The following is a 13,743-nucleotide window of genomic DNA, read 5'->3' on the forward strand; positions in this document are numbered from 1 at the left end:
CTTCCCAGGAAAGCTGAAGCACAGCTCCCATCCGAGCAGAGCCGGGTAGGAGCGCCGCCCTCCCCGCTGTGCTCCTGCACCCCGGGGATTCTCTGCACGTACCGTCTCTCGCTTACTTTGACCCCGGTGCTCAGAGCAGGAATGCACGCAGGCTCTTTGCCCCAAGCTGGGTAGAAAAGCATCCCACAGATCTCCCTTTTTTCCAAAAAAATTACGCTCAGGCATATTTTTTTTCTTGCTAGCAGTGCCCACGAGGGACCTGCAGCCCGTCCCACCCCATCCACTCCTCATCCTCGCCACCCCCTCGGGTGGGGGTCACGCCAAGCCTGGGTGAACCCCAAGCAGGGAAAGTTAAAGGTAGTTTAGCCGCTTTTTTCCATGAACCTTAAAAGTGCTCTGGAACTTTGCGTAAGCTTTAGCAATATGAAGTAATATATATATGGGGAAGGAAAGAAATTCTGACCTCAGTTGCGCCCATGTAGTCCGCTGGTGTTGCACCACTGTTTGGTGTTACAGATGGGAGGAACCCGGAGCCCTATCAGGTGCCCGGTATCTCATCCTAATACTGGAAACCTCTTGGCAAGCAAAGATCGAGGTTGAATAACTTACCTTCTCCTTCTTGCTTACGGGACTTTAAATAAATCAAAATGGACCAGAACCTACAACCAGAGATTTTAATTGTACCCAAACCAGGACAAGGTAAAACAAGGTAAGACCTAACTAGGATTTAAATTCACTAAAATTGAAACACGTTAACCAGTAACCTCTATCAAATTCGCTAAAAACCCTCAGGTTTCTCATCTCTAGCCTAGTAGTATCCAATAATATAAAAAAAGCAATTCAGAACATCTTCAACTACATATATATGTGTGTGTGTCTATATATAGGTATAAAGGTACAAGACGTACATGTATATAAACACAGACACATATACAGAAATATTAACAGCTTGAACTGTATTTGTAACTAACCTGAAATACTGCAGCAAAAGTTCATTCTGATGAACCATTAATATAGTAGTTTCCAACTTTTGGCTCTAACCACAGTTAAAATGTTAGTACACCAAGCTAAACATTTTGCTATCCTAACCTTCTGCTGTCCTAGCTTTTTGCTATCTTTTTTGCTACCCTAATCAACACGTCAGAACCAAGAGCTCCTATGTGGGGACGATAAGAGTACCCTGCCTAGTGCAAAGCTATGCAGCTACCGAGCACGCCTGCAGCCACGAACCCTGGGCGCCTGTTGATGGTAATACTTCGCTGGATGGTAACATGTAGCAGATTGGAAATGCAGAAAAGGCAGGGGACCTTTGGGGGTCAGGCGCCGAATCATCGCCGCAAGGTTCTGACTTTTGCTGGAGAGGAGTGCCCTGATGAGCAGCGATAAAAAGAAGTGGACGATGGCGGTGGGAGTTTCACGGGGCTCACGGCTTCTCTCTCCTGCAGCTTCCAGAGAAGCTCTTCATTAGTCCTGCTCAGCTTCTTCTTCTCCTCCACTTCTTTCTCAAGGTATTCTTGAAGATTAGCGTTCTCCTCTGACAGTTGCCTGGAGAGGTAAGCAGGACAACATGTAAGGTGGTGGAATTAATGCAGCCAGTTCTGCACAAGAGGCAGGGCCAGGCAGGACCCCCAGCACCTCCGTCCAACCCATCCCATCCCATCCCATCCCATCCCGTCCCATCCCGTCCCGTCCCGTCCCGTCGTGTCACGTCTCATTCCGTCCCTAGAATCACAGAATCATAGAATAGTTTGGGCCGAAACGGACCTTTAAAGGTCATCTAGCCCAACTCCCCTGCAACGAGCAGGGACATCTTCAACTAGATCAGGTTGCTCACAGCCCCGTCCAGCCTGACCTTGAATGTGTCCAGGGATGGGGCATCTACAACCTCTCCGGGCAACCTGTGCCAGTGTTTCACCACCCTCATTGTAAAAACTTTCTTCCGTATATGTAATCTGACTCTACCCTTTTTTAGTTTAAAACCATTACCCCTTGTCCTATCACAACAGGCCCTTGCTAAAAAGCTTGTCCCCATCTTTCTTATAAGCCCCCTTTAAGTACTGAAAGGCTGCAGTAAGGTCTCACCTAACCAGGTGACTGGTTTTAAAAAAGACAGGGCAGTGCAGGCAGGCTGCGGGACCTGACAGACAAGTGTTTTGGGCATGTGCTGGCAACACCACCATCCTGGAGGATGCATGCAGGAACACCTAGCTTCTGCAGCCCCATTACGCTTGGGCAGGAGCAGGTAAGCAGGGAGACCTTTGAGCAGAAAAGTAGCCAGATGCCTGTGAACACACCTTACAGCATGTGGACATGTCCTCCAGAGAGACCTGCTTTGGCACGTGGATGGAGAAAGGAGCTTATCGCACTTATTTTAGCCTCGTGCACATTGCGCTGGTAATTTACACTGTGTCACCTAAGGTGACGTGACCGGACACAGGCAGAGCCACCTTCATGCCACATGGAGACAGTGGCAGCTCGCACAGCCCAGCAGTGCCGGCATCCTTTAGCAGAGACTCTGCCTTCAGCCCAGCCAACCTGCATCTGCCTCTGCTGCGCCAGGGGCAGGGAGATGGGCAGATGCAGCGTTGCTGCTTCTAAAAGGCAGAGATGCCCGTTCAGCCCCTCTTCATCATTCAGACAGAAGAAGGAAGAGAGGCAATGTAAAAGCAAATGTGTTCTCACTATTGAGTTTGTATCTTGAGATATATGCTCCAATTTTAGACCTAACCTATCCCCAGCACTGCAGACTTAGGATCAGACGCGTTCCTCTGCCAGCCTCCCTGCAGTTTGAGGAGCTGTAACAAATCACAGCCATAAAGCCACAGAGGTCTGCAGGGGCACACTGACATGGTAGGGATGCAGGGGAAAGCACTTGAGTCGTGCCCTCAACTCATGTTAAAGCCTCTCCCAAAAGGCTGAGAGGTCAGTAGGTGCCTAGGTTATGCCAACAGAGACCAGACACCCTCCTGGTCATCTTCATCTCTAGGGTGCTGGAAACAACCATTCCTCAAACATCCCCAGTCCAGAGAACCAAGGAAATGCTGGTTAATTTGGAGGGAGAATCTGAGATGTTGGGAAATCAGATGATTTATTCAAGCACTTGGGGAAGTCCCAGCAGAGATTCTGTGGAGTTCCTGTGCCCAAAGCTGGTGCATGATCTACCTGCAAGGCTCTTCTCCCTTCCTTTGAACCTGCCCTTGGCTTATGATTGGAAATAGCTCTGTAGTGCGCCCCTCAGCCCCCTGATGCCTCCAGGACCCCATCCTGGCCGTGCTGCAAAGGCTGGCTTTGCTCTTGTCCTCATCCCTCCTGCTCCCCTCCCTCCTCTTGCTGCTGCTGGGCTGCCACGGCCGCGCGGGCTCCCAAACTGCAAATCAACAGAAACAGCTCTAATCCGCGCTGTTCCCCGGCAAGGGCAGCTCCCTGAGCTCGTTCACCCTGCACTTCCCAGGCAGTGCCAGCACAACAGAAACGAGCAGCTGGGGTGGCTACCGCTGCCAGGAAAACACATGTTTTAACAACTCCAGCTTCAAAGCCCTGTCTGATGCTGTCCCCAAACTGCTACTGCTGAAAATGACTGTCCTCTAAGTTGAGTTTTCAGGCCGACCTCAAATTCCGAATTTCTCCTGGTAGATGTTCTTCGAAACCAGTACCTACACAGTTACAGGCACGAAGCAAAGCGCTGCAGCCGGCTGCTGGCAGGGGGTGGAGGGTGCTATTCGCCCAGCCGAGGGCAGGGAGCTGCTGCGCAGGGAGACACCAAGCACCGAAGCAGGCACCCTGGCTGCCGTCACAGGCCTGGAGAGAGACTGCCACTTCCAGACCACAATTCGTCCAGTCCAAAAGCGGGTGTCCCAAACTGGTCTGATGAACCAGACCTTAAAAATTCCTGCTTTTCCTCCCCGGCCACAGAAAGGCTGTATGTAGATACCCTCCTCAGACAGTGACACGTGTGTTACAGCTATTTACAATCAGGCGTGATGAAACATAATCCTCAGCCCAACCTGAATGTTAGTACAAGCAATGCTGCCTTTTAAAAATATCTACACGCAAGAGACAATTTTTTTAAAAGGCTAAACCGTTAATAGAGGAGGCACCGGAAAGATAAAAACTAAATTGAAACCAGAGATGAGACACCAAAGCTTTAAAAAGTCAGCTAAAACTTAAATTGCATTTTAGGCCAATGGCATCATTTGGGGCAACAGTGACAGCTGGTGTGTTGGGACAAGTTCAGCTCCAGCATCTCCCCCTGGTACCCTTTCTGCCTGGCTCCAGCTGCCGTCTCTTCCCTTACAGCAGACTATGAACTCTCTGGGACAGGGACTGTCCTACCCTTCTCTATTTCTACACTACCTAACACACGGAGCCGTGTCACCCTTATCAGGTTGTGACAAGAGTGCAAATAGACAGTGCAGATGAAAAAACCCACCTAAGGATAACCCTGCCTGAGTGACAGTGGCACCGTGATGATGTCTCTTCTGAAATTGCCCCATTTCCCACCTTTGTTACCCACTGACTGTGGGGTCTCAGGGCACTGACACTGAGATCAGAAGCCACCGGCAACTTTGCTCTCAGCAGCATGTCAAAATCATGGAAATACACAGACAGATATGTGGCATTCCTTATGTTAGAGTAAGCAAACCCCGATATAAAAAGGATTGTTTAATAAAACAAGCAGATCAGGACACCAATAGACGTTCAGGAGGAAGTAAGTTTTTCCCCTTCTGAAATAAGTGTCAGCCGTGGGCAGTCAAGATCTGCAGTCTCCTTTCAGGCTCAGACAGATTGCAAATACCAGCACAAACCTTGTTATGACAGTGTTTTGCTCAATTCTGGCTCTGAGTTCTTCATTCTGCTGTTGCAGCATGGTGATTTTTTCTTCCAGTTTAAATTTTTTCTCAACCTGCAACAAAAGAAGGTTCGTTAAGTCTGAAGAAAGCCCAACACCTGATCCAAGAGGATTTGTTCTTTATCTTTATTTCTCCCTAGAGCAAATTCTAACATTTGGGGATAGATGGATGTGGTCATCTTGAGATGCAGCTAAGACTTAGAGGTCTGACTCACACCACATCATACTGGTGAAGCAAGTGGGGTCATCAGCAGAGCATGGAGTGGAGGCAGAGCTGAACCAACCCTTACTTCTAACTGAGGAAAAGGAGGTTAGTCTTGTCAGCACAAATGAAACGTCTTCCTTGATGATGCCCTGACAACTTTCATCCCTCAGGCGCCAGCGTTACCAGCTGTTGTTGTGGACAGGGAGCTGGTGGCACCTGGGAAGCATGGGGATGCCCAGCATGAAGAGGACACTGTAGTGGGAGTGGTCAGCCTCTCGATGAAGGAGGAATGCCAGGTGGTATGATGTGCCTCATCCAGCTCAACTAACCTCATTGGACATAAATGTCTGGTATCCAACCTCTAGGATTGTGATTCCATGGGTATGGGGAGGAAGGAGTTACCCACCAGGGCGGATTACGCCCAGAAGCAGCCTTAGATGGCTGCTGCATTCACATGAGGTGGGCTGCCCTTTGGAGACACTTCCCTCCACTGCTGGCAGTGTTGGCTTAAATGACAGGCTTAAACTAGTCATTTAACTTTAAGCTACAATTAAATGACATTAATCCCATCCCAAGCAGAGGTAGCTTTTCCTCAGGACAGTTCAAGGACAAAGTTTGAGCATGTCAATAGCAGTGTATTAAAACATCAGTAAAATGTAGCACAGCCTCAGATGCCCTCTTTTCCCCAAGTTTGGAATATGACATAATTTATCACCTTAGTTCTTGGTTTTCCAGCAGTTTGAATTTTGCTGGATTCAACACTTTTGGAAGAAAACAAGATATCACAGGGTAACCTTATTTCTGTGTAAGCTCGGTTATTCAATTTCCCAACCTTTTATAAAGAACCAAAATATTGTGCACAGGAGTTTGCAATAACTCACACTTCATGGTGGAGACATCAGTTTTGTGCAGTGGTTCCCAGTCTATGCAGGTAACTGTAAAGGATACTCCCGATTCTTAGATATTCTGGCCTCTCCCAGTACATTTTGTTAGAGCAGCACAAGGATTCTGGCCCTGTTTTGAAATGCTCTGAGAGAGGCACCACTACCACGGCTAGCCTCTCTGCTTCCTCAGTAGTTCTAATAAGTAGTAGCTATGCCAGCATGAAGCATGGAAGAGATCTGTGCATCTCCTTCCCCCTCCACTGCAACCCTCACCCTATACCACTCCTCTCCTGCCACCTTCATTTCTAGCCTCCCTTAGGGAGGACAAGGAGCCAAGCCTGACCCTGTATTTGAAATGCCCTCCTGCTCCCTTGTGAGGCACCCCATCTTTCAGAGCATTTGGAGATGCCCTGAAGATGTTCTTGCACCTATAAAGGTAACTCTTTAAAGAGAAAGCAGTTGTGCCTTTGGACAACAGTAGGGCCAGTGTTTTACTGTGATAAAAGGCAGGAGCAGGCCTGTGTGCTCACATGGGGTTAATTAGCAAAAGCAGCAAAATGACCAGGAACTATGTAGGTTGTTGTTTGGGATTTTTTGTTTTTTCAGTATAACACTACAGCGCATGTTTTCAGATGCTGGCTTTGCTCCAGGAGCAGCGTGTTGGAAGGAGCACAGTTAACAAGCCTCAGTTGTAGAGGCACTTCTCTCTACTTCCGCTTACTCAAGCATCTGTTCAGCAAAATCACCATCAGAGTTCTCCAATTTCCCCGTAAATGGAAACAAATCTTGCTGAATGCTGTGCTGAACCAGCTGTTCTGGCTCCCCAGCTGAGGTGGTGCCTCATCCTCTCACCACGCCACACGTTTACTGTCACTGTAGGATATGCCTTACAAAATCAATCCCCTTTCCAACAAAAAAATGTAATTGATGGTGAACCGGGGAGTTCTTCGTTAGGGACCCCGACAAGCAAAGGATGAGAAAACAGCACAGGCTGCAGAAAAGCATCGCTTTAGGGTTGGAGAGACCTTTCCCAGCATAGGGACTGCTTGCTGAATATCGCTAATTCATACTCGCGGCTGGGAGCTCCCTAAATGCCTGCACAAGCAGCAGCAAGACACACACATCTCAATCTTCCTCCACTTGTCCTTTCCAGCCCTGAACCTGACTCCTGTTGGGGCACATGGTGCAGGCTGGTGTACAAAATAAAGCCCTGGCCTTCCACAAAGTTCCCCTTCCTCCATTCTTCCTACACCACTTGCCTCACTGGCTAACGTAACAGGCTGAGCCGGTATGGCATGAAAAAGCAACATAGATCAACGGATGTGTAGGAGAAATCAAGGGATGGGATAAGATCCCAATTTCTGAGTGAAAACCTGACACATGGTACAGTAGAATCAGCTACGCAGGCTGACAGTGGAACAGCACAATACATAGCCATTTATGAACCTCTTTGTGTCTTTCCCCAACACCATGTGTTGTCTCACCCTTTTTAAGTTCATCTGCTGTAACCAAACTTTTACTTTATCATCTCTGTGACGTCTCCTCTGGAGGAAAAATGACAACTCACCTGCATTTCTAGCTCCATAATCATCTTCTCCTGTTGGTGAATCTGATGGTTCTTCATTTCCAGAACATGTTTGAAGCTCTTCAGATCTTCTTCTAAGTGCAGATACGGAGCTCGTACAATCTAGGACATATACCAGTGATTTGGATACATATCAGTCATAAATGCATCTTCCACCATAAGATAAAGTTTCCTCAATGCAGACAGTGGTTTGAGAGTCTCAGTGATGTGAAAACCACCTGGACTTGGGCCTCCACAGCCCATCCGAACCCTGATATTCTCCTTGAGACCATCCCTTTGGCTGGATAGCTAGTGGTACCTTTCTTTTGACCAGCCTCATGGCTAGAAGAATGGGCTGCCAGGTTGTTCAGCAACCTCATTCCTACTCATAGCTTGGGAATTGCATGAGGTGTTTTATGATTGTGCAGGTATTTTGGCTTAGGAAAAGTACAAACCCGAAACTGAGGAAACTGGAAAAGGGGGCTGGAAGGGAAAACTACAGTGTTCTGCCTTGCCTGCATCACTGCATCACGGTGCCCGTTAACAAAGATCAGATCCAGTGGGAAGAAATTCCTCCTCTGCTTGAGAACTTCAGATGTAGGGGACACCAGGGTTCGATTCATGGGCAAAAGATGTGCTCTGAATTACACTGATGAAATACTGTTGCTGACTTCAGCTGTTTGTATTTTTCCCAGTGAACTGCCTGGTGGTACTCAGCGTTAACATCACTGTGACACAGCAGAATTTGTCCTTTCACATAAATCAGTACAGTGGAGGTGGAAAGGGACAGATGCTCCCTGTGTCCCATGGCCAAACCTGTTCCAGACATTTGTGCTCCTTTCCTAAGGAGTGCTCTCACCTAAAAACTCACTGAGCCCTTTCCTCACCCCACTGTTTTTGTTCTGTCCCCCCTGTCCTGTTGATATAACTGCCGATGGGGTTGTGCTGTGAACACACGGAAATGCCCCAAGTTAAAAGAAACCTCTTTTTGGAGGGTCATTTCAGTGTTATTTATTTCATTTCAGATAAATAATTGCAGTGTGTGTTTACTTACACACTGTAAATAAGCAGCATGGCCCCCATAGACAGCAGTTGAATAAATATTTCATATGACAGGGCTGTCCCCTGCAAGCCCAGAAAAAAATGAGGGGATACAGAGGATATCAAAGAAGTTAGTTCAGAAGGCACTCAACAACAAAAAAAAGAAACCTAAATGTGAAAAGACAGAAAGTAAAGAGAGGAAGAAGGGAAAGAAGAATAGACAACAGTAAGGATGTACTAGATGGAGTTAATGAAATGTGAAATGTGTTGGAAATAGAGCTACAAAGGCTGGGTGAAAGAATAAAGAAAAAGAAGTAAAATCAGAAAATTATGAACCTAGACTAAGATTTCTGACTCCTCGTCAAAGCTAACTGGGGTCTTGGTTGGGACCTGCCCCCCAGTCCCTGGGGTAAGGATCCCATTTCCATCCACTTAATCGCATGATGTGAGTCATACTTAGAAACATGTATCTTGATGACCGTACAGTTATAGTCGCCATCTACCTTCAGCTGTTCCTGGGTGTTTTTCTTCAGAGCCTCTTCAAATCGGTCTGCTTTGGCCTTAAGAGATTGGTTCTGGAAGGTGAGGGTGTCTACCTGGTCCTGGACGGGAGACACATCAACCGTGTTATCACCCCTCTTACATTCATACAAGTCAATCTGCACTGAGAAACCACCAGGGGAGTCGAACAAGGCTTAGAAACTTCTGCAAGGTGGTATGTTTTATGCAAGGCCACTTGAACATACAGTGATAACCCAGTGCCTCAGGAAATCCCAAAATCTCTGCAACGCCTGAGGCTGGCTGACGCTAACTGGAACTAGTTCATGAAGTTTCTTGGATGCTAAATCACGCCATCACCTTGGGCTGGATGAGAACGAGCATGTCCTTCCTTAAGTGAGCTGGCATTTACTATCACAGGCATGAAAGAGATCATTTGTGCGGTCCCTAGAGCCTGAATGAGGCGGTAGCTACCCCGTCCCTGCTTCCTTCACCTTTCTGGGCTTCTAACATGGTAACACGCAACGATGAATTAGTGGTGTGGGCTTTAAAAGATCGTCATTTCATCTCAGAGCTATACACAGGAACAACACGTTATTTTAAGCAATCATATTTTTGTTACCTCTCTATATACAACATCTGTAAAAGCCACCGTTGCCGTGAAATTGGTATTCTTATCTTTCATACGTGTAATTTCTTGGCCATAACAGTACATCAGTGCTCATTGCAAAACTGCTGACACGCCTCAAACTGTCACAGCCGCCTGAGGAAGGCAGTGGCAGTTGCTGGGTGCAACGATATGTGCTCGTCAGGGGTTTTAAAAAGTGCAATTCATCTCTGCCTAGGAAATCAAACAGCGCTTGCATTATTTGCTGTGGCATTTTCATTTGTTCACACAAGATTTCCAAACTTAGCATGAATCCCAGGGGCATGTTTCTGCCCTCCACTCCTTGGGATTTCTTCATCTAGAGAGTGAGAACAGCATGGAGTTGTTAGAAGGACTGAAAAAGCCAAGATGATCTTGAGCTTGGTGTTAAATAGTGGGATGTGGGAGATATGATGGGCAGGGCTGATCCTGGCCAGCCACAGCCTGGCTGCACAGCAGGGCCAGCCCCGGGGCATCCCTCACCAGGGACCGCATTGCCTTCCGGTGGGAATGGTGATGTGTCTACACGCGGGACTGGTCCTCTGTCTTCAGGCAGTGGGAAAGAGTTGAGAGCACAGGCACAGGGCCAGGCAGGGAGAGGCGAGCGTTTCTGAGCCCCGGGGGTGTCTGCCCGAGGGTAGCACGTAGAGAAGGTGATGCTCACAGGCACGGCAGGTGCTGGAGCTCTCCCCACCATGCAGGGAAGAGCTCATCTTTGCTCCTTATGCTGGGCCAGCCGCCAGCAGGGTCAAAAGGACATTTCGTTGCTTTATCCAGCTGCCTTTTCCTCCCTTTAGGTTTTCCCTCTCTCCTCTTTCAGATAGTATTTTGCTGAACCAGCCAAGGCAGGGGAGGAAAAAACCTGAGGGGGCACCTTTGCTGCCAGATCCCAGTTTGGCCGGGCAGAGGACAAGAGGTACTAGAGCTGGTAAGAAGCAGCCGGCAATGGGGCTGGGGCTGCCCCGTCAGCTGCTCCACAACATCATTCCAGGGGTGGGGAATAACAAAACTGCTAACCTGGAGTGACAGCCGCAGCTTTTCAAAATTCTCTTCTAATTGTGCCTTTTCCAGCTTGTGAGCAGTATTCAGTTCTGGGGGAAGACACACAGACACGACACTGCTAAGTGAAATCCAGCAAGCCAGGGTCCAAGAGCACAGACATCAGGAGCCAAGCGCAATTCGGGATGGAGTTTTAGGGCATGGAGGTTGAGTAGGAAACTGGTCGTAATCTACTCTGTGACCTTAGGTGAATTGTTTTGAGCATCAGGATTTCCTGCCCTTTCAGTGGCTGCGGGTACCTCTATTTCTACACGAACAGATTCTGACTTTTCAGAACTGCTCAGAATTCCCGGCTCTCAGGGGCTCTGATCTGAAAAGGGTCAGTCTGACACACCCGTTCAGAGTGAATGTCCCCAAATCAAAGAGTTTTACACTGAATATACTTAAAAGCTTGGGTTGGAATTTCTTTGGGGAGATAGAGGGGCCAGTAACTGGGATGCAAAAATACATGTGATAGTACTTCTCCAGGAGCTGTGGCGAACGACCCGTGAGGTTTATTGCATCAGTGAGACTGACAGACCCCGAAGAGAAAAAACTCCTCTATTTATATTACATGACTTAAGGTTTCCTTACTAGAACAACTCACACTGGACTTAATAATAACCAAAGCAGTATAAAGTTTAATCTCTAAACCAATGGCATCAAATTGTCATTCAGTACAGCAGTAGAACCTACCTTTTTGGTACTCGGACACTTTATTTTTTGTGTCTTTACCCCCAGATCTATGGGGTTTTTCCCTCGAGCTATTGCTCGCTAGCCACAATAACAGCAATAATACTACTATTGCTCTAGTGCCCTGTACATGGCACCAGACGGCAGCTGCTGCAATGCCTTTTCCATGCGCAGGAGGGCATTTCGTAGCCACACCAGGAGCAGGGAGTACAAACTTTGGCCACCAGAGCCCTGATAAACCGCTGCCAAGATTTATCGTCAGAAAATACTAACGCAAATGGACAGATATGAACATCCTCAAGCAAGGAACAGCTCTTCTTTTGTTATTTTCGAAATTGTATATGTTAATTTAAAAATCGTACGCTAGATGATACCATCTCTGCCTACGGGAAAGGGGAATAGGCTGTTCTCCGCTCAAGTTGTGCTGTCGACTGTGTCTCTAATTGACACAGTGCAGAGCTAAGCAATGTGGCTTGGTCTGGGGAAAGCTGTGGGAAAACCTACCAGAGCTATTTAAATATTAGACCATGCTTATATTTAAAAGAAAAAAAAAAAGAGGGCGATTGTCCAGATATCTGCTAAATGTCAGCTAAAGCATGTACAAAGACATTTATTTAGATACTGAGCTGGTAGGGAGGAAGCAGCTCTCTCTGCAGCATCCAATCCTGTGGAAAAACCATAACATAAAATTAAGGTAACGGTGCTGAGGTGCAGATTTGCACCGGCATGTGGCTTTGGTCAGCTCAGCATGGCCAGACTTGTGCTACTGAAAATGATGAGTCTTGTTTTTAGAAGCAGTGTAGGCATTTAAGCACCTAAATTTGGAGATCTTCAATGAACTCTAGCCTCCTGAACACCTCCTGAGGCTCTTGAGAAAAGTCTGGGTGTGAAGTGAGGTGGAACTTGGACTCTGTGTTCAGCAGCCCATGGAGAGAGCCTTATTGTTGTCGCAGAGACCCCTCCGATAGTCTCAGGTCCAAGTGAGATGCTGTACACACTGCATACAGCTCTCCCTCACCACTAGCACGAACCTGGTGGTCCACCCCACGTGAAAGCACTAGACCAACACGAACTTTCTCTATCATCTACTCTGGAGGAAGAAAATCCAGGTTTACACAATCTCACTACAGCGCTAATTTCCGCTCTGGAAGAGCTCTGTAGCCATTGGGTTGTCGCTGGCTTACCTCGAATCTTCCAGTCATTCTCATCCTGCAGTACTGTAATGGCAACTACGTGGTTATTTTCCAGCTGTAACAGTGCAGCCTCGTGTGAAGCTGTGATATCTTCCACCTGTTCCAACGACAATGGATGGAGACATGGAGACACGATTAGGCATGCTGTGGCACACTGACAAGCCACTGCGAAAGAGCTCCAGTGAGCTGAAAACAGTAAAGGGATCTACTGAGCGTGACACTTCCAGCACCTGAGCAGGTTTATTCATTACGAAACAGGCATGTCGACGCCTTGAGTGGTAGCGTGTAGTCACTGGTGGTAGCATTTTTGCTCTTTTAACTTAACGGTGATAAAAGAGGTACATAACAAAGCAAAAGGCCAAAAATCCCTTAAGCAAAAACAGCCATTCATGAAATGTTCATAAATCTCAACGTTCCGTTAATCTAAATTATATTAATGACCCGACTCCCTCTGATGGTCAGATAAACATACACAGTTCTGAGCCACCCTGCTTTTTGTCTTCACGGCACTTTGCTGCAATGATGTTTATTGTAAGGTCTTGAATTAACTTCCATGGAAAGTGCCTATGAATTATTCATATCTGTAAAATACTTATTTCTAGAGAAACATTGAAATTATTACTAGTGGGTATGCAAAATGAATTGCACTCTATCAACTGAGGTGCTCAATGCCTACTTTGCCTCAGTCTTTAGCTATTCCGTGGGCACCCAGCCTCATGAGCTAGGAGACAGGGAGGGGAAGCTGGACGAGGTCATCGCAATGAAAGAGGAAGTGATCAGTGACCTGCTACACCGCTTGGATGCGCACAAGTCTATGGGACCGGATGGCTTACATCCAAGAGTGCTGAAAGAGTTGGCAGACATGCTCGCCAAGCCACTTTCCATTATCTACCTGAAGTCATGGCTAACTGGGGAGGTCCCAACGGACTGGAGGGTAGCAAATGTAGCACCCATCTGCAAAAAAGGCAGAAAGGAGGATCCGGGAAACTATAGGCTTGTCAGTCTGACCTGGGTAGCAGGGAAGGTCATGGAGCAGATCATCTTGAGCGCCATTACAAGTCATATAATGGACAACCAGGGGATCAGGCACAGTCAGCATGGGTTTAAGAAAGGCAGGTCCTGCCTGACGAAC

The 13,743-nt window shown here is 47.4% G+C and overlaps 1 protein-coding gene across 1 annotated transcript in view; it reads right to left on the bottom strand.

Moving 5' to 3' along the window:
• Positions 1 to 1,229: 1,229 nt before the first annotated feature.
• The window catches only part of LOC134509217 (microtubule-associated tumor suppressor candidate 2-like), a 28,182-nt gene continuing 15,668 nt past the window's right edge, over positions 1,230 to 13,743 (bottom strand). The window contains exons 4-9 of the mRNA XM_063321694.1: positions 12,603 to 12,708; positions 10,705 to 10,778; positions 9,047 to 9,145; positions 7,506 to 7,625; positions 4,806 to 4,903; positions 1,230 to 1,545 (exon numbers count right to left, since the gene is read on the bottom strand). Of these exons, the coding sequence (XP_063177764.1) occupies positions 1,329 to 1,545; positions 4,806 to 4,903; positions 7,506 to 7,625; positions 9,047 to 9,145; positions 10,705 to 10,778; positions 12,603 to 12,708 (714 nt within the window). The 3' untranslated portion in view covers positions 1,230 to 1,328. The remainder of the gene's footprint in view (positions 1,546 to 4,805; positions 4,904 to 7,505; positions 7,626 to 9,046; positions 9,146 to 10,704; positions 10,779 to 12,602; positions 12,709 to 13,743) is intronic.

This window comes from Chroicocephalus ridibundus, unplaced genomic scaffold (genome assembly GCF_963924245.1).
Source record: "Chroicocephalus ridibundus unplaced genomic scaffold, bChrRid1.1 SCAFFOLD_84, whole genome shotgun sequence".
Lineage (NCBI taxonomy): Eukaryota > Metazoa > Chordata > Aves > Charadriiformes > Laridae > Chroicocephalus > Chroicocephalus ridibundus.